Source organism: Trichoderma ghanense (genome assembly GCF_004382785.1).
Source record: "Trichoderma ghanense strain CCMA-1212 chromosome Unknown scaffold_31, whole genome shotgun sequence".
Classification (NCBI taxonomy): domain Eukaryota; kingdom Fungi; phylum Ascomycota; class Sordariomycetes; order Hypocreales; family Hypocreaceae; genus Trichoderma; species Trichoderma ghanense.
The window spans coordinates 38,148-63,314 of NW_027395694.1; the positions used below are offsets into that span (position 1 = coordinate 38,148).

General features: G+C 53.4%; 9 protein-coding genes across 9 annotated transcripts; 4 read left to right on the forward strand and 5 right to left on the reverse strand.

Moving 5' to 3' along the window:
- Positions 1–345: 345 nt before the first annotated feature.
- CCMA1212_010761 (Exocyst complex protein EXO70) lies at positions 346–2,340 on the reverse strand (the record flags this gene model as incomplete). Its single annotated transcript, XM_073707789.1, has 2 exons — positions 2,099–2,340; positions 346–2,042 (listed from the first exon to the last, which is right to left on the reverse strand). The coding sequence occupies exons 1-2, from the start codon at positions 2,313–2,315 to the stop codon at positions 346–348; spliced, it is 1,914 nt and encodes a 637-aa protein (XP_073553720.1). The 5' UTR covers positions 2,316–2,340.
- Positions 2,341–3,284: 944 nt separating this feature from the next.
- CCMA1212_010762 (uncharacterized protein) lies at positions 3,285–3,515 on the forward strand (the record flags this gene model as incomplete). The annotated part of the gene is made up of 2 exons (XM_073707790.1): positions 3,285–3,293; positions 3,339–3,515. The coding sequence occupies 2 exons, from the start codon at positions 3,285–3,287 to the stop codon at positions 3,513–3,515; spliced, it is 186 nt and encodes a 61-aa protein (XP_073553721.1).
- A 151-nt stretch (positions 3,516–3,666) lies between these two features.
- CCMA1212_010763 (Pre-mRNA-splicing factor SYF1) lies at positions 3,667–6,251 on the reverse strand (the record flags this gene model as incomplete). Its single annotated transcript, XM_073707791.1, has 3 exons — positions 6,182–6,251; positions 5,955–6,125; positions 3,667–5,904 (listed from the first exon to the last, which is right to left on the reverse strand). The coding sequence occupies exons 1-3, from the start codon at positions 6,233–6,235 to the stop codon at positions 3,667–3,669; spliced, it is 2,463 nt and encodes an 820-aa protein (XP_073553722.1). The 5' UTR covers positions 6,236–6,251.
- A 413-nt stretch (positions 6,252–6,664) lies between these two features.
- CCMA1212_010764 (uncharacterized protein) lies at positions 6,665–7,740 on the forward strand (the record flags this gene model as incomplete). Its single annotated transcript, XM_073707792.1, has 5 exons — positions 6,665–6,679; positions 6,746–6,858; positions 6,911–7,365; positions 7,418–7,524; positions 7,585–7,740. 5 exons carry the CDS (start codon positions 6,665–6,667, stop codon positions 7,738–7,740), a joined length of 846 nt encoding a protein of 281 aa, XP_073553715.1.
- A 179-nt stretch (positions 7,741–7,919) lies between these two features.
- Positions 7,920–8,769, reverse strand: CCMA1212_010765 (U1 small nuclear ribonucleoprotein usp102; the record flags this gene model as incomplete). The annotated part of the gene is made up of 3 exons (XM_073707793.1): positions 7,920–8,308; positions 8,369–8,682; positions 8,744–8,769. The coding sequence occupies 3 exons, from the start codon at positions 8,767–8,769 to the stop codon at positions 7,920–7,922; spliced, it is 729 nt and encodes a 242-aa protein (XP_073553716.1).
- Positions 8,770–10,973: 2,204 nt separating this feature from the next.
- On the forward strand, positions 10,974–16,194 carry CCMA1212_010766 (uncharacterized protein; the record flags this gene model as incomplete). Its single annotated transcript, XM_073707794.1, has 3 exons — positions 10,974–11,941; positions 12,001–12,300; positions 12,360–16,194. The coding sequence occupies 3 exons, from the start codon at positions 10,974–10,976 to the stop codon at positions 16,192–16,194; spliced, it is 5,103 nt and encodes a 1,700-aa protein (XP_073553717.1).
- A 281-nt stretch (positions 16,195–16,475) lies between these two features.
- On the reverse strand, positions 16,476–17,397 carry CCMA1212_010767 (Exosome complex component MTR3; the record flags this gene model as incomplete). Its single annotated transcript, XM_073707795.1, has 2 exons — positions 16,476–17,215; positions 17,277–17,397. 2 exons carry the CDS (start codon positions 17,395–17,397, stop codon positions 16,476–16,478), a joined length of 861 nt encoding a protein of 286 aa, XP_073553718.1.
- Positions 17,398–19,237: 1,840 nt separating this feature from the next.
- Positions 19,238–21,177, forward strand: CCMA1212_010768 (uncharacterized protein; the record flags this gene model as incomplete). The annotated part of the gene is made up of 5 exons (XM_073707796.1): positions 19,238–19,306; positions 19,389–19,730; positions 19,800–20,233; positions 20,308–20,757; positions 20,824–21,177. Exons 1-5 carry the CDS (start codon positions 19,249–19,251, stop codon positions 21,175–21,177), a joined length of 1,638 nt encoding a protein of 545 aa, XP_073553723.1. The 5' UTR covers positions 19,238–19,248.
- Positions 21,178–21,219: 42 nt separating this feature from the next.
- CCMA1212_010769 (Polyphosphoinositide phosphatase) lies at positions 21,220–24,947 on the reverse strand (the record flags this gene model as incomplete). Its single annotated transcript, XM_073707797.1, has 4 exons — positions 21,220–23,133; positions 23,199–23,299; positions 23,365–24,342; positions 24,713–24,947. 4 exons carry the CDS (start codon positions 24,945–24,947, stop codon positions 21,220–21,222), a joined length of 3,228 nt encoding a protein of 1,075 aa, XP_073553724.1.
- Positions 24,948–25,167: the final 220 nt, after the last annotated feature.

Sequence of the window (25,167 nt, forward strand, 5' to 3'; positions counted from 1 at the left end):
GCCGTTCGTAGAGCCAGGCGATGCCTGTGGATGGTAATCCAGCTAGGCTCTGACTTGGACTGCCCAAAAGCCGCCCAAGTTGCTGCACGTCTTTTGATACAGTGAGCAATTCCCAGCGGTGGCATCTTTGTCCGAGGATTAATGAACTAGACGCGACTCTTTCGACCATGCCATAACTTGGTAGGCTGATGCCGGTAGACGCCGAGAATGTACAGTTCTCAGAAACTTCATCAGAGATGTGTCATCTCTTGAAGAATGCTCAACTTTCATCAAATCCTTCGCAAGACAAGTCGTGTCCCTGGTACTCATTCGTAAAAGTTCTTCGCCTCAGTTCCTCTCAACATTTCAGGTTGCGAGACTCATGAATACACCCGCAATCGACTGCTTGTCATACTTGACGTATTTGCCCTTCCCCTTGTCAATCTCGTGGTATCGATCCCAGAATCGCTCATAAAGGGGCTGCAGCTTTTGACGAATATCTTGCCCAAACATTGCTCGCACCTCGCGGTCCATGGTGTAAGACTTATGCTTGGATACCATGTCGTCGAAGGCGTTGTTGAACTGCGTAAACTTCTCCTTGATCTTGTCCTTGTCTTTGCTGTTCAAGCCCTTCACAACCGACGCGGAGTCGGCGGAATCCGCATGGCCAGACGTTGGCCGCTTGGTTCGGTTTGTGTGAATGGTATCAAATAGATAGACAGACAAGTCCCTACAGATATCAGTGTATAGAACAGTGGCCTTCTTCCTCCACTGATCCAGCAGTTCAAGACGAGACTCAAGCAATGGAGCCAGCTCCGAGTTGCGAATCGAATGATCTATAACAACAACGCTGTTGGCCATGAAGACGCCCAACAGAGACTTGTTCCTGAGCAGCACGCGGGCCTTTTGGTCCAGAGACGTGAGCAAGGTATCAATTGTGTCAAGGCAATAGTGGGCGAAAAGCTCTTTGCCGTCGGCGCCAATGTCGAACGAGGCCAAGCTCGGGATTCCCTCGGTTGTGCGACCGCCAGCAGCAGCTCCGGGCTTCCAGCCACCGTCGCCGAGAGAGATCATGATGCTTGATATTGGTCCCAAGAATTGCACCATCGAGATCAACCGTTGCATTGTCTCTGCCACAATGGGACTGGCAGCTCCATCTGTTGGCAGTGTCTGCAGGTTGCCAATCTTCCGCCTGGTCTCTTCTAACAACTCGGCGAGAGAAGACTTGGCAGTTTCACGGACAGGTTTTAAGGCGGCAGATAATGAGCTCTTCAGCTCCCCTGTCCGCTTGTCCAGGTTGTTCGATAGGCCAGAGATGATTTCGGTAACCTCGTAGGCCATGTAGCAGTCGGTGGTAAGGTAGGTTTTGATGTGCGTGTTGAGCTCTCGCAGAGTTCGAGCCAGCTCGGTGACAGCGCCCTGGCAGGTTGCTTGCAGGATGGGGCCCCAGTCCTCTCGCTTGAATATGCTGCAGATGTTGTCGTATTCGGCAAGGAACAGGCCCTCCATAGCCTGCGTGTACGTTCCAATACCATTTGCGCCGGCCTGATATATATCCCCGGGGTTCTTCTTTTTGGAGGAGTTGATGGTGGCTGCGGCCAGATTGGCGAGGGAAGCGGAGAGGTAGGGCCCCCGTATGTCGGCGTAGATCTTGGCAACAGGGGACTCGAAGCCGTTGACGAAGTTCCCGGCAACATGGGAGTATACGAGGCCCAGACGGGCAATCTTGTCTTGAGAAAGGACCGGGAAGGGCTTGTCTTTGGTGATGTAGTGGAGCGGCTCGAGGGATCGGGGGGTCTCGCCACGGAGGATCTTGTCGAAGTGGTTCTCCAACTGCGTGTTTCCCAGCTTGATGAGGCGGGTCAGGTCCGACATGGTGCCTTGGTTCGCGCGCAGGTTCGACGTCTGCATTTCCTTGTACGAGTTGCTGAGCCGCTGGATGGAAGCCAAGTAGTTTGACAGGCCGGCCTTCTCGGGGCCGGATCGAATGATTTGCTCCTCATCGTCTTTGCTGTCGGACGGCTGCCGCAGGCGGTCGATGGCAGCAAGCACAGCTTCGACATCTAGCGTTTCCCTACTTTAGCAGTGACTCGAACCTCGGCAAGGAGATGGAGCTGACTTTTGGAGAGCGTCTGCAGCCGCCTCGTCTCTCCGTTCAAGGGGGCGGCGACATCTCGAACGCTTTGGCCGGTAGCCTCGAGGCGGCCGAGCGAGGCCTGGATCTTCTTGGTCAATTGGGTGGTCCTGTCGAGCCGGGAGTTGAGCACGTCGACTTCCGCCCTGGCCTCCTCGTCGACGGCGTGGTACGAGCTATTGGACAGCGCGCCAACAGCCATGACGCGTGCAGCGGCGAATCGACGGCTTGGAAGGGGAGGATGGTCGAGGTAAGGCAAGTGAGTGTCATTGGCGATGGAGGTACAGCGTGCAGGGGAGTCCGTACAGGTACCTTGGCTCTAGTGCCTGGGGAGATGACAGCTTGTGCGTCAGCCAATCAGAAGTGGGACACGTAAGGAGCCTGTGCCGCAGACTGTCAAGACAGCATTCCGACCTGGGGTAACTTCGTGCAGCCAGTGTTACTTCCTTCTCCTCGAGTGAAATCATGCTGAAAGCACTGATTGTGTTCATTGTGACCACATTACATCAAGACAAATCGCCTGTATGAGGTATCATTTTTTACGTAAAGAAATTCTATGAGGTTCACATGAAGAAGCTGGGCTCTGACTCAATCACTGTGAATGCCACCATATTAGTAGGTATGTGTGTAAAATTGCTATAACCCATCTACAGCAGCAGCGCAAATCCGGCTCTACCTACTCAAACAGTGACGTCAATCCGCAAGGAGATCGTGTGGCGGCAGCATCGATCTCGTCAATCCAGCAGTTGCCGTCCCACGAAGACTATTCTGCGGGGTAACTCTAGAGCCTGGAACCGTCCCGAGGCCTCCCGTCCAATCCAGGGAAGGAGAGACGCCTTCATTGACGAACAGCTGATGCTGGCACGCCATGCCGTGTGATGGCAGTGCCGCGGATCCCCGCCATGTGTATATAAACTCACGACTATCCCTTCAACCTTATTTCTTGTTTCCGTTAGATAGGCCGAAGAGATCATTCGTCCCTGATTCATCTTCATATCCAACCAAGACAAAAGGTATCAAGCCGAGACAAGGCGACAAGGCGACATCATGCAGAACGCAGAGAGCCCAGGACAGCAGGAGCAGCACCACCAGCCGCCGCAGAGCACAGCCACCACAGCTGAAGCCGGCGAGCCAGCTGTGTCGACCTTCAACAGAGATCGTAGGCTGAGTGATGAATGGGGTTCGTTCCGTCTTTCCAATAGCCCTCTAGTACCGCCATGGGAAGGGGTCGCGTGATCAAGCCGCTGACAGAAGCTCAGATGCTGCCAAGGTGCCTCCGAGTCGGTTTCAGAAGCGCAAAGGCTCAATATATGCCACGCCGAGCTCGCGCGATGGCCACGTCGATAAAAACAAGGTGGAGAAATATTTCGCCAAGATTGCCGAGATGAAAGGCAGCAAATAACTTGCCCTGCCTATGATACAAGGGATCCCGATTCAAATGTCAAATAATGAAATGAAGCTGTCGAATTTTGGAAGCAAACTTGAACTTTCTTTGTAAACACCCCAGCAAACTCCTCCCTGGTTGGCGCTCTATTATTCTTCTCCTTGTAACTTTAGTCATCGAGATTGTCAATATCAATGGCATCTGGATTGGATGCCACCACCTCCTCTCTCGAGTTCGTGTCCTTTGGCCCTGTGCTAGCAGACACGAAGCCGTGGAGCGTCGAAGGTTGCTTCTCCAAGGCCGCCATGGCATCCGTGCCGTCCGCGCCCGGTGAGCCCTCTGGCTTCTGGAGACTCCGTGCCAGAGCTTGTGACGCGATAAAGTTGACATCGGTGTTGAACTTGGCTTGGACACTTCGCTTGATACGCAGCATTTCCTTGAATGTGTCTTCGTTGCCATGCTGCACTTCGAACTGCTCCCACTTGGTCCAGAAATCCGCATTCGTCCGAGGATCGCAGAACTGCGAAGCATGCCCATAGATGGCTCTTGCCCGGTCAATCTCACCCAGTCGCTTCTCCATATCGGCAAACTTGAGACACATTTCCTTCGCTTCGTTGTCGGGGAGAGCCGTGATTGCTCGTTCGTAGATGGGTCGTGTCGATGGCAGACCGAAATTAGAAGCCGACTTGGTGATGTAGAAGTTGAACATGTCGGCCCGATCTTCATCGGCAACGGCACGCGTCGCTCGTTCGTAGATCCGCATTGCATGTCGGGCAAGGCCACGTTCTTCCTCCAGGTTGCCGTACATGAGATAGATCGTCTTGGCGAATTTGGGCGGACAGTCCTCCACCGCCTGCTCGAAGAGATCCCGCAATCGTTCGATGCCAATCTTCCTGTCGACAGCCTTGGTAAGGTACAGGTTCCACAGCTCGAAAGCTACGGGGTAGCTGAAAAGGTCCAGGCCGCGCTCGAAGACCTTGAAGGATTCTTCGTAGTACTTGTGCTCTTCCAAGAGGTTGGCGTAATTCACGACTGTTTGGGGAGTCGCGATTCTGAGCTCAAAGATGCGCTCATACACCTTCTTCACTTCATCCAGCGTTGAAACGCTTTCCACCAGGTCCACGTAGAAGCTCCACAGCTTCCAGCTCTTGTGCACTCGCTGTTGGGGGGAGAGGGTCTCGTCAAAGTAATCGACGTTAGACCTCTTGGGCGCTTGGATAGCCTTTGCCATGACTCGAACCGCATCGTCGAAGTTCTCGTTTCGAAGTTCCATTTCGGCCCATTCAATCCACATATCGGCGAGCTCCGCCACCGATTTGAACGGAACCTTGACGGCCTTCTCCATGATGATGCGCGCGTTTCTAAGATCACCTCCCCGTTCGTAGAACTTGGCATAATTAGCCCACAGCTGGTGAAATGGTCCGACAGCCCTCTTCGGGTTGATCGTCGCAATCGCGTCGGTGTACGTCTGAACAACCTCGGCCTTCTTATCGCCCCAGAGAGCAACGCGCTTCTCCCACTCAGGCACATTGTTAGGGTTCTGTCGAAGCAGGACGTCGTTGAGGAGAAATGGGCGCCGGTCCATGAGATTCTCGAACCGCATCATCCGTATATCGAGCTCCAAGTCTGCCTCCTCATTCTCGACACCCTTTCCGGCACGCGTCGTGGCAGCATCCATCAAGGCCCCAATGATGGACTCCTCAAATTCGGCATAAGCATCGAAGATGAGAGTAAAGTCTCGGACCGTCATGACGGTCGTGATACCTTCTTCGAAGACATCGCGCGCTCGCTCAAAGCTTCCCCTCCTGATCCAGTATGTGGCAAGGCCGACCCAAAGCTTCCCCCTCTGGTCGCTGAATCGAACGATGCCAGATCTGATGATGGCCTCAACATCGACGCCGTTCTCGTAGCTCGTATCGATATCAGGCGCATGCTCCACCAGCATTTCGACCATCTCACTCCAGAGCTCATAGTGGCCCTTTCCGCGTTTGCTGGCGAACCGTGTATTGTTGAGAATGTCGATATATCGTTTTGCTGCTTCTGTGTAGGCGCCCTGGAGAATCAGAAGCTCGATGAGATCCTCGGCGTCTTCCGGATGAACCTGCATATAGCGTCGCCATATTTTGACAGCGGTTTCTCCAGAAGCTGCATTGGCGAATGGAAGATATAATGACCATATCCGGTTGTGCTGGGTAATCGGTAGAGCTCGGAGGGCTCGATCGAATGTTCGCCGACTGAGTGTGACCAAGGGCTGCTTCATGAGAAACTTGAGGTACATTTCCCATATGACCGGCATCTTGTGCAGAAGAATCAGTGACCTCTCAAACAGAGCGTTGACTTTTCTATATTCGGCGGCGTGCGTGGCTGGGTTTAGTCTCGAGATGTGTTTCACGCGAAACGTAAGGTACTGCCAACAAGTCAGCAAGAAGACCACGACAGGTTCATTGGTTGACGAACGAGTTTCCAGAGCTTGTACGATCGGGGAAGCGTAATGCAAGCGCGCTCCATCACAAAGGCCCGTTCTATGACGCTTCCATGGCGAATCTTGAAGTCGATGTATTCGAGCCATGGCTTCACCCGTGTAGGATCGCGAAGAATGTCTTGCTCGTAAACGGAGTCTTCGTTGGACTGTAGGAGAGCATTAGAAAGGACTCTAGACGGCGCAATTGGGTCTCTCAACTCACCACAAGATACAGATCCGGCTGCGCTCGCTGCTTGTCCACTTCTGTAGCCGCCATGATGGCTTCCTCCTCTCTAGCGAGAGGTTGGAGAGGATGTTGCGGTCGTCGTATTTGTCGCGATTATGCAGTGAGACCCATGATTGTGTGTTCTGAGCGTCGTGTCGGAGACGGTTTCGGTTTCCTCCCAGCTTGCAGCAGGCGACGTTCGCAAATGACGCTCGCGACTGAAATAATTCGGTAGGCACTTTGTCACGATATGAAAGGACCAGGTGCTTAGCGTTACCGAAGTGGCAGGCGGAAGACATCCGCTTATAGTGATATCGGCCCTGTGGGGACCTTGCCTTAGTCATCGGCAGCTTGTATTGAGGTCCGACAGCTTACCCAGGACGAGGTACGCAACTCAACGAAACATATCGAGTGACATCCATCCCGACAATCTTCGAACCGACCACATACCTTGCAGAACGTCAAGTCAACTTCGCAAACATGTCTGGCGCCGCAGTAAGTCTTTGGCTATATAGCTTTACAACGCTACCGCAATCGACTCGGTATTCAACTGCTCGTTAGGATCGCGAGGCCGTCTTCCCAACTCGGCAATCGCTCGGTATCATGAAGGCCAAGCTCAAGGGAGCTGAGACGGGCCACAGTCTGTTAAAGAGGAAGAGCGAGGCGCTTACAAAGTAAGACCTTGGAGGCAAATTGGCCGATTAAAGTATCGCAGCAGCTGACCAGAGCTATCACAGACGATTCCGAGGTCAGCCAACACACGATTCCGGCCGTCGTCTCTACCGGACGAACTGACATCAGCGCAGAGATTACCCGGCGAATCGACGAGGCAAAGCGAAAGATGGGACGCGTGATGCAAATCGCCGCATTCTCGCTTGCCGAGGTTAGCTATGCAGTTGGCGGCGATATTGGCTACCAGGTCCAGGAATCAGTCAAGTCAGCTCGGTTTCGGATACGCACCAAGCAGGACAACGTTTCGGGTGTTCTCCTGCCATCATTCGAAAGCTACCTGACAGAGGGCAACAATGACTTTGGGCTTACCGGTCTGGGAAAAGGTGGACAGCAGGTTCAGCGATGCAGAGAAACATATGCACGAGCCGTGGAAGCTCTCGTAGAGCTGGCAAGTTTACAAACTGCATTTGTGATATTAGACGAGGTCATCAAGGTGGTCAATCGCAGAGGTTCGCTTTTCGACACAGTTTCTACTGATTTGTATCGGCTAACTCTGTCTAGTGAACGCAATCGAGCACGTCATCATCCCGCGAACGGAAAACACAATCAAATACATCAACTCCGAGCTGGACGAATTGGATCGTGAAGAATTCTACCGCTTGAAGAAGGTCGGTGAATCGATGCCAGAGTTCACTGCTTCAGGAACCATTACTGATACTCTCTCATAGGTCGCCAATAAGAAGCAACGAGACACTGCCGCTGCCGATGCCGAGATGAAAGCGAAGAGAGAAGCAGCCGAAAAGAACGACACAGGTGCTAAGGAGCAGGATTCGGGCCCAGCAGATATTTTGGCTGGGGAGGACGATGACGACGTGATTTTCTAGGGTGCTCACGGCTTGTCCTGATCAAGGACACCACAGCTTTTTGCTTTGCTTTGCTTCTTCGTTTCTTTGATGATGGTCTTCTCCGTTTCTCCGCAATTGTACAGAATAAATATCCCTTGCCCCAAGCAAGTTTTTCCAACTAAAATACAAACGCCCGTATATTAAACTGGGTACAGTAGTTATTGGCGCTGGTAAGTGACCTTGATCGGTTTGTCTCCCAGCGTCATGCCAGCAGTGTTCTCCTTGGCTGTAATAGCACCTTGCTCATTCTCATATTCAACGAAAGCAATTCCACGCCGACCTGGAACCAGTCTGATTTCCCGAAACCCGTCGAAGCGGCCAAATATGGCGGTCAGCCCCTCGACATCGTACTCGTCGGGAACGTTCTGGACAAAGAGGATCTTGTTCGGCGGCAGGTATTCGTCTGGCACAACGGCTGAAGCCGGAGCACTTGTTGATTTGAGGCCCGAAGGCTTGACTGATTTCGATGGTCGAGCTTCGGGTGCGCCAGCGGCGGCTCTCTTGAGCTGTCTCTGTTCGTCTGCTGCCTCGAGCGCCTTGCGTTTATCTGGAAAAGTATGAGCATGAGCACGAGCACGCCACTCGGGTCCATCCCATCTCGACTTACCCTTCTCCGCTTGCCTGTGCCGTTTGTGGGCATCGAGGTCCTCGCTGCTGCCTTTCAGCTCGACGGTTTTATCGCTCTGCATGCGGGCCATGGCAACCCTCATGGGCTTGCCGAAAAGCTCGAACCCTTCCACCTCCTCGATGGCATTGTGGGCGGCGCTGGGCTCGTCAAACACGACGAATGCCTGGCCCTTGGCCTTGAGGTTCCGCTTGGCCACGATGTCAACTACATTTCCAAACTCGGAAAAGATGGTCTTGAGCGCCTCCGTGAGAACTTCAGGCTTCACCCGCTCCTCGAGGTTGTGGACGTAGACACTACGAGAATGTCAGCCTGTGCCGCAATATATATGCCGCGTCGCTGTGCAATGACACGTACGTAGATATGGGCATTTCGGTCGCCATCCTGTCAGCCTAGTGTGGACGAAGAATCCATCAGCATGGGAAGTCGTTGATTCTGCGCTGGAGCAGGCTGGCGCCAAACTTACAGGGGATACGCGCGAGAAGTGAAGCTAGAGCGTTGCCGTTCCGTAAAGCGACCTAGGTAGGCAGTAAATTGGTGTAGACTGCTACCGCTTTGAGACTAGGCAGCATCCGGCTCAAGAAAAGGGAATATATGCATACATTTTACGATGCAAGACGCCTTAAAAGTTTACTGTATTACTTTATTTTCTACACATCAAAGAAGGAGCTTCTTTTTCATTCTGTACAATAAGCAATCTTCCCTTGAATCATTAGGACACACTTCTGTCCAGTAGAGTCTGATACTGGCTTGATCTGTTCTCGTTTGGCAGATGGAGCTTTTCGATACAGGAATATCTACCTCTTACGAATGGTTCCGTTACAAGGATTGCAGTTCGTCGCACTCGGAGCTCCTCCTCTATTGGCCAATGCGCCAAGCCCAGCCTGCCGCATCGCGACTACATACTTCGTATATCCTCACTAACCTAGAGCAGACATGCGAATGTTCAGTTTCAGGGCACCGTGAACCCAGAAAGCTTGGTGACGGGGGCGATCAAAGGAAATGTGAGATGTCAACTTTCTTTGTGAGGAAAACGCCATCCTCAAACTTCCTCGTCTTGTGATTTGGCCGGATACCAACACTGATAAAGGCAGCTCAGATATGAAGGGAGAACGCATCCCTCCCTGTCTGCTGCGAATGCCGCCGTAGTATGCCGGATAGGTTTGACTATGATTTGATGTTAGCTTAAAGGGACGTGCTCCGAGTCGCCATTCTTCTCTCTTCCCTCTTTTCGAACTGGCATGGATCGTCGGAGGGTTGAGGGAAGCGAGCTGTCAGAGAAAGAGACACAACTCTTGGCTCTTGACTTGACGACTTCTCAAGATTGCTTCCAAGCCAACCTAAAACCTGCTGTACTGGAGCGCCTCGGGTGCCAAACATTCCTTGTCATCAAGTATCTCGCCAGATCCTCCGGCGCGTGCGGGTCCACGTTCCGGTTCTTTGGACCGGCTTCGTGTTAGCTTGGCGGTGCCGTGTAAGTGAGTCGCGAGCATTCTCATCGGCGCTTCTATCTGACTAATTCGATGTCACAGCCTGCGGATGCCTACTCTGCTGCCTTCAACGCATGATGGATTACCTGGGCCTCATGTAACGACTCATCATCTTTGAGCTTCATTGAGTTCCACGAGGAACAGACAATGCGAAAGAGCGCGCTTATCACTCATGATCGACGACAATGGGGCCTCTGCGCTGCGGACATCCTCGTCTCCAGCAGATTGTTATGGCCATGAACCACCCCCCTGGTTCAAGACATGTTTTACCTCAAAACAACTTCAATCCTTAATACGGCTCAGGACTTCGTATCTGGAGCGTTATATGGATTAATCGACAGAGACCGTCACCCAACCATGGATCCCAGCCTTCGGTATCGGTACTTCTGCCATCGGTGTGTCGTGAGATCGGCTCCTAGATCTAAAGCCCTCAGCGTGGTATCGAGCATCCCGTTCTTCCGTATGGCAACAAAAACAGGGCTCCTTCCTAAACAGGCACCCGGTTTTCACGGATTGCTACAATCTATTTCGGCTGACGGCTCTCGTCGCGATATCCAGAAGCAGCCAATGAGACCATTGTTGAGTTATAATGCATCGTTGTTCGGATCCAAAAGATTGGTCCTTTGATGAGCATCCCCGAATGGGAGGAGCCACGGGATATGCGTGAAGGATGATCGATGATGCCCTCATCAACTGTGAACCCTCATTACTTGGAATCGGCCCCTAGATGTGCAGCCTTGGGCGTGGTGTCTTACATGCCATTCTTTCCCATCGCAATCACGTTACGTGTGGCTACAAAATGACTGGGGGAAAACCCTGCTGCAACTGGCATGTGAGTTCTCTGGCATGGTCATTGAGATCCTCCAGTGATCGTCCATCCTGTTCGGTGGTATCTCGATTGTAGTCAGTCGATTGGCCATATTCTCCATGTATATGATGCTCAAGCCCCCTCTGCTTCGAGAGACTCCCTGTTATGCCTCTCCATGGGCTACAGCCTTTTTGATCAGGCGTCACAGTGGAATGCAAAAGGACTGCTCAACCAGCAATTGTGTGTGCAACATACACTTGCCCTCGTCAGTCAGGGTCTTTGATTCAAGATGGATCCTCTACGACCACCCTCGGAACTCGCAGTCTTGCTTGAAAGATTCTATTCTCTACCAATAGCCGACATTAGCACATGTGGAGAGTTCCAACGACTCCTACACTCGCATGCTGATAAAGGACGAATCCTAGAGGCAATACCAAACACGCCATATCCCTCTCACCGGCCACTCGCTTTACTACGTCTATTGTTGAGCGAGCTATCGGGTTCATGGCCGACATTCCCTCTCATCAGATGCTACACAAGGCTATATCGCTTGATGCCAGAAGATGCAAAGACGTGTCGGGACGAGAATCTAGCAGAGCTGATTCGTGATACCTCGGAACTGGTCAAGAAGTCATATCCGTCTTTTGCCTCATTTCTTGTGTCCGATTCGAGACCGGCTTTGCGATCTTCAACACCAGGGGACTTCATCACTCACAATGGACTACAGAACTTTGTTGACACTTTTCATCTTCCAACAAACCGCTCTACACGGAAGCCGGTGGTCGCAATAGCTCTTCCCAATGGCCCCTTGCTGGCGGCGACTTGCATCGCAGTCACCACCTATTATACGTCTGCGCCAATCAACCCCACTGCCGGTGCTGAGCAATTTCGTGCAGACGTTCAGCAAGCTGGTGCTCGGTTCATACTGACCACGAGTGACGACTGTGAGAGGCTCGGCCTGAGAGATCCGTGGGTTAGTGCAGCAGCGATCGAGGTCTTTGTGATGAGATGGGACAATAGTGACGGGATCGATATCCGTGACCTTGGTGGTTCTGCCCTCCCAGTTCCAAGGCAGAAACCGAGGTATAACGGGCCAGATGACTTTGGACTGATACTCTTTACAAGCGGCACTTCTGGCACCAAGAAAGTCGTACCCCTGACGATGCACTCCATCATCGCCGGTATCAGCTTCGTGGTGGATTCGTGGGGACTCTCGGCATCGGACATATGCCTCAACATGATGCCTTTATACCATGTGTAAGTATACAGAGACAAGGCTCCATACACAGAATAATCCTAGCTGATGATTACGACAGCGGTGGTTTGGTCAGGAACATCTTTGCTCCAATCTTTTCTGGCGGCTCGACTGTCTGCTGTCCGGCGTTCGACCCCAGTTTGTTCTGGGATGTGGTTCAGGAGGTCCCAGTAACGTGGTACTACGCATCTCCGTCAATGCATTCTGTCATTCTGGCTGCGGCCTCCGAACGGCACGCCGCTCTGCAGCAGAGCCGCATAAGATTGGCCTGCAATGCGGCTGGAGGCCTCTTGCCGTCGCTGGCTTGTCGACTCCGTGATACATTCAACTGCATAGTTCTTCCAAGCTATGGAATGACCGAGTAAGAAAAGACAAATGTGGTTTGCTGCTGGTGCAGGATATACTGAGATGTGTATCTAGATGTATGCCGATATCAACACCCCCCTTGGACTATCAGCTTGACAGAGAAGGCACTTCGGGCATCAGTACTGGACCGGAAATCTCCATTCTAGACTGGTCAGATGCATCGGTCTCAAGTGGCGACGTGGGCAGGATATGCGTTCGCGGCGAGCCTGTCTTCCCCGGGTATCTCAAGCCAGACGGAACCTTGGACAGATCACCGTTCACTCCCAGTGGCTGGTTCGACACTGGCGACCTTGGCTACATGGATAAAGATGGCTATCTGTACATCACTGGGCGGAGCAAGGAAGTCATTAATCGCGGCGGCGAACTCATCTCGCCGTTTGAGGTCGAGAACGCGATCATGCGCTCCTCCATGTCACCGGAGTCGCTCCTGCATGGGCGCGTCACGCAAGCCCTGGCCTTTTCCGTGCCCCATGATGTCCTTCAGGAAGTGGTGGCGGTGGTGCTGGTCACCCCGACAAATGCTCCTCGTGTCGACCTGAAGACATTGCAAGCTTCGCTGCGGTCATCGCTCCAGCAGGTCAAGTGGCCGGTGCTCATCACCTACATGGATGATCTGCCGAAGAGGAACAACAAAGTGTTGAGGATCAAACTGGGCCAACGATGCGGTATCCCGGAACTGACGGACGACACGCCGTACTTGAGCAGGCATTGGCAGGCCATTTGCCCCCTGCCAGACACCGATCTCGCAGTCCCTATCAAGTCATCGCCCTGCACTGTCGACTACAGCAGAATCTCAGCCTGCCTGAGTGATGTGTTTCCAACCAGCAGCTTCAGGCACTATTGCAGACAGCATCACCTCAGGGGTACCGTGGAAGCTTTCATCGCTCCAGTTGAGGGTAGCTCAGGGGCGCCGAAACACCAGCCCGATGAATTGAAGACAAAGCTAGCCAAATGTATCCACGGATACATGGTTCCTGAACATATACACCTGCTCCCAAACTCCCTGCCTCTTGATCGTTGTGGCGCTGTCGACAACGATGCATTGGATGTGCTCCTTGCAGAAATGGGCAACGCTTCTTTACAAGAACTTGAGGCATCCATTGAGGGAAGAGTCAGGAAAGTGTTTGGAAAGATTCTTTGCCAGCCTCCAAGAGACGTCGCGCTCGACGTCGACTTTTTTGCCCTTGGAGGAGACTCTTTGAAGGCAGGGCGCCTCGTATCCGCATTACGATCAACATTCAACACCCAGATTCCCATCAGTCTCGTATTCAATCAAGGGACTGTTTCCGCTATTGCCACCTTTATCGAGAAGATGGCAGACTTCTCACCTGTGCATTCAGTTCACGACGAAAAGGTCGGCTGTTCAGAGACGTACAGCTCCACAAATCCTTTGCTCATGCTCGTTCAACTCATCCCCCTTGCCACCGTATATCCACTGCGCCGTGCCGTCCAATGGACTGCCTTTATCCTCGTCATGAGTTATGTGCAGAGATGGCCAACAAATCAGCACACCGCAGGTCGGCTGCTCAACGTGGCGGTATCAGTCATGTTTTCAAAGTTCATAATTAGATGCGTTTCCCCTATCTTTGGCATCATAGCGAAGTGGCTGATCATTGGCCGTTATCGTGAAGGACTCTATCCCATGTGGGGAGCATACCACACACGCTGGTGGATGGTCCAGAAGATTGTGAGCATTTGCGGGAAAGGAATCTTCAACACTAATGACTGCACGAAGCGGTTGTACTATCGCCTGATGGGAGCCAAGATTGGTAAAGGAGTCAAGATAGCTGGGACCTCGCTTGGAGAATGGGATCTCCTCGACATCCGAGACGGCGCCACCCTGGCGCGCTGTCTTTGTCGTCCATTCGCTGTGGAGGGCAACACTTCCATGTACCTGGGTCGGATTGTCATTGGAGAAAACGCCTCGATTGGTATATCTTCCATCATAGCGCCGGGATCGGTGGTCCCTCCCAATACTTGCATAGGACTAAACTCGTCTAGCTGGGAGCTTGAGGATGCCGACGAGGAGAACCGAGACCTCTCTCCTAGCCGAGCACCGAAACCTCATCTGCTACTCACCTGCATTTTCACTGTGCCGCTGGTCTTACTCTCGTGGATCCTGTCAATGCTGCCTTGGATGGCTGGCCTTGTCGGTATGGTACAGGAGATGCCTGCAGCAGATGCCTCAACGCTGAGGGACATACTGGATTGGTTCTCAGAGACCAAAAGAGTGGCATTTCACTCTCTTGCTCTGATACTGCGCTGCCTTGTCGGCCCCTTTATGTTCTTTGTGTTTGCCGTTTTCGTGAAATTGCTGCTGGATGCCATACTGGGAAAGATGACCTTTACCTCCGCAAGAGACCGAGGTGCCATCATCACCTGGCGAGCTGATCTGATGAGGACGCTGCTACCGGTTTCACGCCTGCACGAGGTGACGACCATGTTTGGACAGCATTATGAAGCAACCTCTATAGCCTTGCGGCTTCTTGGGGGTCGAATCGGCAAGCGAGTCTATTGGCCGGGCACGGGTCCAAGCATTGGTGACTATCACCTCTTGGACATTGGCAACGACGTCGTCTTTGGCTCCCGGTCTCATCTCATCACCTCGGATGGCACTGGGTCTGAAAAGATCACCATCCAAGATCGTGCTATGATCGCGGACCGAGTGTGTCTTCTTCCTGGAGTCACGGTCGGCGAGCATACCACTATGGGTTCTGGCGCCCTGACACGCCGGGGAAGCTCTTACGTACCCGGGGGCACCTATGTCGGCTCTAAGGGTCGTGATTGCGTCCATCTCTCTGGCGGCCATAGCACGGCACAAGTTGAGAAGAAGCTTGCTCGACACCGCATGCGGCACATGAGCAGTGACGACACTCTCATGGGCACTCAGGCGGATTTGAAGAAGGGCTCCGTACGAATCCAGATCCAGCGCTCCGGTAGCGAAGACACGCTGGCAGAGTTGCAATCTTCAGGGGAGAAGCCAGGCAATTTGCGCGCTGGAAGTCCCAAAGAGCTGTGCACGTCTTCTGGAAGCGATACAGACGACAACCGATCAGAAAAGGTGGAAGCAGACGGCATGTCCCCATTTGGACGTGCGTTTTATCTAAAGCTTGCGCCTTATCACGTCCTAGGGCCGTTGACCATCTTCTGCTACTCTTCTTTCATCACCGTCTTCACCTCCTTTTATTGGAATGTACCGATTGTCGCCTGTGCGCAGCTGGTTGACTTGCTCATGAACCGGTTCATCCCCCGAGAGTCGGGCTTCGCATTCAATGTCATGGTTCTTTTCCTGATGTCCTGGGCTGGCATTGCAGCACTGTTCACCATCATGGCCGCCCTGGCGCTCCTCATCGTCATTGCGAGCAAATGGATGCTGCTGGGCCGTCGCATGCCGGGCAACTACGACTGGGATAAGTCCTCGTATTGCCAGCGGTGGCAGCTTTTCCTGAGCATCGAGCGGCTTCGACGCCATTGCTTCCACAGCCAAGGAGTCCTGGGGCTTCTCACGGGCACCCATTGGATTGTGCTCTACTTCCGAGCGTTGGGGGCGGAAATTGGTAAAGACTGCGCCCTTTTCGCCAATGGCAGTCCCAGTCTGATGTTTACGGAGCCTGACTTGATCACGCTTGGAGACCGAGTGACCATTGACGATGCGAGTGTCGTGGCTCATATCAACACCCGAGGCAAGTTTGATCTGAATAGGCTGAGCATCGGGGATAGATGTGTGATGCGGTCAGGGAGCAGACTGCTGAGCGGTGCTATGATGAAGAACGACAGCTGTCTCTTGGAGCACACGCTCATTATGGGTGGCGATGTGGTGGAAGAGAATTGGACGATGCAGGGATGGCCTGCCGAGAGGTTTACTGGGAAGCGAGCAGCGACTCAGTAAGAGGCAAAATCGCTGTTTATAACCGCCGGTTGGCTAGAATGGTCGCTGGCACTTGACGACGGAGAGTCGGGAGTAATTTGAGCATGAATGCCTTGCTCCTTTGTCGAAATAATCGGAAACTGCACGTGAAATCGGCCTGAGGGCTCTAGATGGGTAGATAGTCAGGACTCAATGAAGCTGATACTGATTTCCCGTAACATGGTCCAAGGTGTCTCTTGGGGCACACGCCAATTTTCAGATTGTCATTATTCATCGTCATTATTATTCGATAAGTGTACTTTTCAAGCCTGAGAATTCTCAATAACCTCGCTGAGAGACGCCGAAATCAGCCCATGTACTCCTTTACTCGCCTGCACCGCCTTCGAAACAAGTGTCTGGTAATTGTGCGTTCCCGTCGAGGGCAGCTGGCCCCTGAACCAGAGATTCGTGACTTCATCCCTATTGGGCAAATACGCCACGCAGCAAGCAGCAAGCACAGACTCATGCTCCAAAGCCACAGGATCAAGCACCATGGACAATTCGCCGCCATCCTTGTCCGCCACCAGGGCAGCCACTCCTCCCGAGACGGTATCAACACAATCGATCCCCGCGTCCGCAATGGCCGCAGAGGCGACGGTGATGCATCCCCCAAGCACATTCATCGCGTCCCATTCCTCGACGCGCCGCTCCACTGCGTCCTGGCGGGTCGACTCGCCCTCGATAATCGTCACCACCACGTCGACGCCGCTCTTGGGCCAGCGGTCCGCAATCATGGCGCCGCGGAGGGCCGTCTCGAGCAGCGTGCCGAGGTCCTTTTCGCTCGAGTCACGGAGATATCCCCTTCGCTGTTTCGTAGCAAAGGGGGCGAACTTGACGTGCGTCGAGAGGACCATGTAAGGAGAGAAAGGCGCGGAGCGTGGGAGGGACCGGGGTCCGTGGACGGTGCAGGCCAGCTTCATGCCGGAGCCATGCTTTCCTTCTCTCGGCTCAATCTCCAGATATGCCGAGCCAGACGCTGACGGAGTCACTCCCGTCTTGAGATCTAGTGAAGCAATGGTCAGTCTCGTTGAGACGAATCTAACACGATAAGATGAGATTCTCACAGAGTGGCCGGATGGCGTCAGGCGCTCGTTGGCGGAGCGAAACCGCGTCTAATTCGGTATCATCGTAAACAGGGGGTAAGGTAGAGCCTCCTGGGCCGTTTATTCTTCTCCGATCTGCCATGATGATTTATTATGTCCTCGCCAGCTTGAAGAACTTTTTTTGCCTTCTTTGCGAGTGAGAGGCTTCGAGAGGATCTTGAAGCGCTGGGATTGCCAGAAGAGGCATAGCTCAGGTACGTACCGTTCCAGAGCTTGAGAAGCTATTTGCATAAGCGGGATGCAATGATCGCATACTCGCATATCGATACGGCAGCTGTGCCCTCCACTACAAATTTCTTTTGCGCGCCGAAATTTTTCTTCGCCTCGTTGCTTCTTCTTCTTCACCCGGCAAAGCTCAGCTTCAACACGCGCAGCTCAAACAGCGCCGTGGCTGATGTCTGCCTCCCTATGCCGGGGGATGCTGCGGTCATGATACCACTTGGAAGCTGGACACGACCGCAGCCGCAGTTTACAAGGTACGACAAGCCCGCACATGCCTCATCGTTCGCGCACTTCACCATCTTTCATGATGATTTTACACACTTTTGTTCCCGCGAACCCTGAGCGAAGAACTCCAACATGCATCACCATCTGACCAAGCCCTCCTTCGACTATTCATGCTATACACGTGTTGCACTGGTCAATTAACGCCGTATTGCTTTAGGGTTCTCTACCTGCTGCTGCCATTGCTGCTGGAAACATGGCGACGAACCGTGCTGTACTAATCTGATATGGTAAGCTTTTGATTGCTCTTTACTTGTCCTTCGATTCTTTGCACCCTTCCCTGTCGATGATGAAAAACCTTTATTCAGTTCTGCTTCTGATCATCTTTGATGACTACTAAATTACCAAACCAAGATCTCTGATATCGTCACTCATCCTCACCTTCAATGTTTGCACAATAGCACGTTGGTTCAAGTTGCTGACTCTCCTGCTCTACTGTGTAGTAATCTTGTGTGTTTGCTCTACATTACAAGCTGCGCCGCGCACAGTCCTTTGTCAACTGGTATGTGAAGAGATTTCTGCTTGCCAAACCCGGCTCGAGGCGTCAAGTGATGAAAACAAGTCTATCCATTCAACGATCTCGTCTAAGCCAAGTCGCCCTTCTTCCTCTGGTACTTGTTCACGCATACTATCAGGGGATGGAGTTTTCTCTTTGATGTCATGCGGCTCTCGTTGTTTTGCCTGTGGGGAGCTCGTTTTGGGTTCTCTGCAGGTGAGGCCGGCTGGATGAATGAGTAAACCGGCTTTCTGATTGCTCCTCTCGACCCTTTTGGTGTACATTGCTGGAGACTCAAAGCAATGCTAACACCTGGCAAGGTTTTATAGGCGCTTCTGGTAAGATGTCGGACCGGAGCACGTCTGGTCGCTTCATGTCGTGCAACTTGACTGCTTGTTGAAGAGAAGGGTGAGTCGTAGATTTTTTCAAGTAAGCCGTCGTAGTCCATCGAGTTGGACCGTTCTGTATCAATTGCCACGATACTTGGGATCTCAAGCGTATCGGATCAGCGGTTGAAAAGCCAATCTTTCACCGGGAAGAAAATAGTAGAAGAAAGAATAGACTTGATTGCTCTAAGACGCCCGTTTCTATCCATTTCCATTCGTTTGTGAAAAGGTCCATAGCATCGCTTTGGCGTGAATGAGACGTAGAATTAGCAGGTCTGTAATAGCAGATGCGCTGTCGTGGAAATCCGCACTTTAAGTGAATGAAAGAGCTGCAGGTGGGCTACTGTGGGCGCGGTCCTAAAGGCTTAAGCCAAGGGCGCCTTTCAACCAAAGATGCTTCTGGCTGTTCTCCTGTGCGTCATGCACCCTTCGTTCACCTCAGCATCATAATCCAAGGCCAGGCCACCATTCCAAATCCAACATACGAATTCATCAGTTGCTTCTCCTTATTCTGCTCTGGTTCATTCCTTCAGCAGCGCGATTCAAAATGCATGAAACGCTGCTGGGCGATGCCAATCGCGAAAGGTTACAGGCGATCCAATCTCGTACGTCTAGCCTGCTCATGTCCTTCGATCCCATCTATCCGTTTACCTCACGCAGTGCCAGCTAACAAACTCCATTCTCCAGAACAAGAAAAGGTCACAGACTTAGATCTACAAGCTGCCTCGTCCAAGCTTCTCAGTGCAGCCACTCCCGAGGTAACGTCTCCCAACCTCCCTCACCAGGCGATCGCATCATTCTCAGAATGCACCGTCTCCCACGCACAGGCACTTCGTGATATCGGCCTAGAGCTATTCAGCAATCTCGATGCTCTGTTGGCCAGCCGTCCAAAGGATGAAGAGAACCCATCCAGCGAAGCTGTACACTCGATCTCAGACGAAGACCTTTCGCATGCTCAAAGCCTCATTGGCCCTGTGGTCAAAAAGCTACTCAACCTCTCCAATGATCCCGTGAACATCGACGCGCAAGGTAAACACAACACCCACACTCATCAGACCCTGACAACGCAATGCTAACAACATCCTCATCGAGCCATAGGCTACACCACCCGCTCCCTAACAGCCGAAGTCGGCCTCGCCCTCCTCATCCTCATCTCCCTCCTTCCCGCACCGTCATCAAACCCCCTCCCCCTCGACGACGCAGCCCTCATCCGCATCGTCGCATACACCGACGAAAACGACCCCTGGACAACCACACAATCCGCCCGCCTCGCAAGCCGCCTCCTGGAAACCAGCCTCACGGACGACAGCAAACGGGATACCTTCATCATCCAGTCCCTCCTCAACGACACCCTCCGCCCACAGTTCGCCAAGTCGTCGTCCACCAGGTTAACTCCCTCCGGCCGGCCCCTGCAAGTGCCTCATCAGCCGAGCGGCAGACAACAGCCCGGCACACAACTCGCTTCCCTCTCCCAAGAGCACGAAAAGCTCCATGCCGCATCGAGCTTCCAATGGGCCGTCACATCATGCAGCGTAAGCTACTACAACTCCGCCGCAACAGAACCTCAGACTCACTGCAGCGCAACAAGAATGCTAACTCGAACCAGCAAGCCGCAATAGCCCGCCACTGGCCCCTATTCCTCCCCATCCTCCTCTCCCTAGCTGAAGACATCAACACGACAGTGAGAGCCAAAGGCCTGAAAATCCTTCTCCTCTTCCTCGACAAATGTCCCCCCAAGACAATACTCTCTGCCGGCGTCGACAACGTCATCCAAGACGCAGTCTTCCCTACACTGCTCTTCCTGCCCGACACGACACCCGAGAGCGAATCCTTACAACTCCTCTATCCCGCATACAAGGTCCTCCTTCGCGTAGCCCAGCTCGACCCAGACGCAAAGAGCGTACGGAGGCGGAAATTGCTCGACAAGCTCCTGCGAGACGGCGTCTTCACGGGCCACTTTCACGCCTCGCAGCACGTTCGCATCGTCAAAGTACTCATGGACGTCATAAAGGACATCGTCTCCTGCCTGGGCCCCTTCTCCGCAAAACATCTGCAGGTAAGTCAACCTCATCTTTATCTAGTCACCCGGTTCGCTGTGTCCTAACCAATAATCCCCGCGCAGAACCTCCTTCGCTTGTTCTCTACTACGCTATCAGACCCCTTCATCACTGCATACCCACCGCTCGTTTGCGCAACTGCTGAAGCGCTGAACACGACCCTGATAAACTGCTGGCCGAGATTTTCTACTCCCGGATATATCGATCAAGTGATTCACACGATTTCACTATGCTGGCTCAACCTCCAATCTTCGCAGCTACCGACCCAAGACAGAGACCAAATCTCGGCACATCTTATTCGTACATCAAACATCTTGCAAGCCATCTGGAGCCGAGAGGGCTCTGGCCCCCCCGCCCAACTCGCCGCTGTCTTGCAGAAAGAACTTCGACTCGCTGAATTACTTCCCAACGCCCTCTAATAGATCGTCATCATTATACCTGCGACGAGGGCCGCAGAGGGTTTAATCTAGCGGCTGCTGCTTGAAGAAGGATTTGCCTCGTAGCCACTTGCCATAGGCCTTGTACCTCTTCTTGGGCGCATCCTCTTCGGTGACAGTCAGGGGGTTCTCTCCTATCTTTACCAGCTCCGAGTAGAGGTCCGCATCCTCGTCAATCCCTGTCACCATCAAGCCCTGATCCAGCCACGCACCGTCTACATAATCCTTGTACTCGGATGAATCGACATCCACCGGGGTATCGCTTGACACGACAAGCGGGAGGTTCTGCGGATGACGAATGTACCGCTCATAGTCGTCCGCTTCGTGGTCTTTCACAAAGGGGTTCAGCGCGTCATGCACCGCCTTGGTAAACGTCCACTGCGTCGTCTTGGACTTTTCAAGATCCGACGGCTTCTCCCTCAGCGTGTCCGCCGACAGAGAGGCTTTCGCAGGCGACGTCGCTCCATGGCTGCTGTAGATGCCCCAACCCTCCCCATTCTGCAGCCCGCGCTGCCTTGGCCGCAGCCAGACGTTCCGGGACGCGTCCCTCCCAGTTCTGTCGGAATAAATCGACGAGGCGTTATCCCCCGCGTCCGAAAAGGCTGCCTGTTGTTGCCGGAACGTCTGCGACGAGGCCAGCGACTCGGTCGGCGATGCCGGCTCCTTCTTCACTTTTCTCTTCTCAGGGTCGACGTCGCCGTCGGTTCGGACTCTGAATGGGCTGAGATCATATCTACCATCCTGAGTTGCCTTCAAAGGTATGTATTTGATAGTGGAGTTCATCTTGTACGCAAACATCTTGGGGAAGGACGACAGCGTGGCCGGTCGATAGTACTCTAGCCAGTAGTCATCGAATGATTCCGTGTTCTTACAATGCTTGAGAGCTTTTGGCGCTACAAAGGGGGGGATCTTTCTCTCCTCGAGATGAGCCGGTGTGTACCAGTTGATATAATTCGGCGTTGGCTTTTCCGTCCACTCCTTGGGGTTGGCGTGGTGAAGGTAGTAGTCCGTTGGCAGATCCCAGAGCATGGGCTGGCCTTGTGTAAAGATGTAGTTGCCGAGGAAGAGGTTGTATGCCTCCTGTCTCTGGCTGTCCAAGAACGAGTTGTTGTAGTATCGCTTGAAGCTCTCAATCATATCCCGAGAGTGGCTGGTCCACTGATTGATCTTTCGATATGTCTCCATGGTGTTGACGAGCTGTGAACCGCCGTACTGGACCGCGATCGTGTCCCCGTGGTCATGCCACATGTGGGTGAAGAGGTTGACGGCATCGGTATCATACTCAACAGAGGTGCTTTCGAGAATGCCGAGGGCGTGAAGCTGATGACCTAAAGCGCGCTTGCCAATGACGAACTGCGCGGCATTGGTGCGGTCCAAGCAGTCGATGCAGTTTGTACGGGCGACGCCGTTCTGGGCCGTCATGGGGCTTGTGATTCCATCGCCATTCCGGAAGAAGCCAGTCGTTTTCAACACAGATTCGGCAATCGTTTCCAGATTTCCAATAACGTCGCCACCGCGAATCTTGGACGCGCGGCTCATGTCCCAGGCCTTGTGGATGATCTTCTTGTCGGCTGGTAGAAACTGGTTCAGATAGTCTATGGCGTGGGTGTATTCCGCTAGAAGCTTCGACTCCCTCGGTTGTCTTTCCTTCGATTTGACAAGGTTGAGCACATAGATGGGAGCGCCGTAGCGCTCAAACAGGTTGTCGAAATGGAGAGCGGCAGCGCTGTAAAAGGGATCTACCAGGTTGAGCTCAATGGGCGGTTTTGGAGTCACGCCGGTGCTGTCCTGGGTCCAGTAGAGGGGGATACTTCCACGGTGCTGGACATAGGAGGTGTACTGGGGGCTGCAGTACGGCCTGGGGCCAGGGGCATGGAAGGAGGTGGTGAGAGATTCGGCCACGATTTGCTCCGTTTCCACATCGTTGGCGACGTAGCCCTATCACCGAATTAGAAGGTGACGGGGGAGGGGAAGATGGCGAGAGAGTTGCGGCATGGACTTACAAGGTCATTTGCACCTCGTTTGAGGAAACGAGCACCTGCAAAATACCGTGATCGTCTGGCAATGACAGTGATGTGAGCCGTGCGGCCATATATTGAGAGCGCTTCATCACGTAGGTTAGCAGCAGCTCATGGCAGCGCAGAGTTTTCCTGAGCATGAGAAACGTACCTGCTTGATCAATGTATCCGTGGATGATGGGCCGACACCAGTCGTACGGGTCTTGAAGGGCATTGACGGCGGGCTGCAACAGGTAGCTATTCCACACAAACATGGCATTGAGGTCTTCATTGGGCCAGGGAAGAGTTCCATTCGCGAGCGACGTCCTCTCTCGTGTGATGTTGTGCTGAAGAGTTCGAGTAATGTCATACGAGTAGCTGTAGTAGAAGGACTTGGTCAGGTCCAGCGTGTTGAAGATGGTTAAGAAGCGCTGCTCCTCTGGCTTGTTTCGAACATCAACCTTGGAGCGGCCCGGCGTCAAAGGCACCAGTTCCGTCCCCTCCAGCTGATGGATATAGTGGCCTCCAATCATGGCAACGGTGCTCTTCTTGGTGATGAGCAACATGTAGTACGGGCCGGTGAACTTGATAAAGCCCAGCAGCCCCCAGGTGGTACAGCGCAGCTTGATGCCGCCAGACGCCCGGTTGCCGTCGTCGATGGTGTCGAGCAGCTGGTTCACCTCCCTAAGGCTGTAGACGATCTTGTCGTCTGTGATGTTGAGCTCGGCGCCCTCCGTGGTGCGGTCGATCTTGAGGATGCGGTACCGCCGCTCGCTCACGTCGACGCCGACCATGTAGTAGCGGCTGACGGTCTCGTAGAGGGTGAACTTGTGCATCTTGTAGAAGGACTGCCCGTCGTCCGGGCTGCTCTCGACGTCGCCGTCATCGTCCTCGGCCGCAGGCATGGCGGCCCCCTGCGCCCGCGCCGCCGAGTCTGGGCTGGACATGCGGGCGAACGGCGTCGCTACAGCGGGCTCATCGTTGTCTTCGCCTGGCTCCCGGGCAGTGGGCGAGGCGATGCTGGGGGCTTCGATGCTCTGCTGCAGCACCGAGGCCTGGATGCTGGCGGCTGAGGTCGGGGGCTGCGACTGCGACTGCGACTGTGACGGGGTGACGCTGGAGCCCGGGGAATCCTGCTGGTCCATGGACGCTTTATGAGAGAGGCGAACACGACACGACGTACAGGCAGGGCGATCAGATCGTTATACGGAGTATAGGCATATGCATCTACAACGCTCCGGCGAGGAGGGCTGACGTTGCTCGTGCTACTGTACTCGCTACAGAGAGCACCTTATTACTGGAGGCGGGCGTCGTCGGGGAGCCTAACGGTGGTCGCCACAGGCCTGGTGATGTGCTGGTGGCAGTGACATGTGACTGTTGGAGGGTGACTTGGAAGGACCTGGAAGCATTGGGCTGGAGACGAGGTGAGCATTGGATTCCGTGGGGTTGCGATGTCGTTGCAGGAAGCTGGTGGTTTGTCTGAGGTACTGGAGGTTGACGGCTTGCGCCCCCCCCCCCACCGTCTACATAATCCTTGTACTCGGATGAATCGACATCCACCGGGGTATCGCTTGACACGACAAGCGGGAGGTTCTGCGGATGACGAATGTACCGCTCATAGTCGTCCGCTTCGTGGTCTTTCACAAAGGGGTTCAGCGNCCAGTGTTTCCCGGATTCAATGATATGATGTTGAATGGCAATAGCTCTTGATGCTGCCTTGTAAGGTATGTCACATGTTCTGATTTCTTTGTACATGTGCCATCATAGTATAGTACTGTAGGTATTCAAAACGAGCTGACGTAGTTTCTTACTTGGTTTCATCATCACCAAATGCATTCACTGGTACAGTGTAGCGTGAGAGGAAGATCTGCGCCAACCGGCACGCTATCGTAACGAGACCCTGTAGATGAATGGAGTCTCTCTACTACTGCACTATAAATCCCACAGTAGGTACCGTCCGTGTTGACGCCACAAA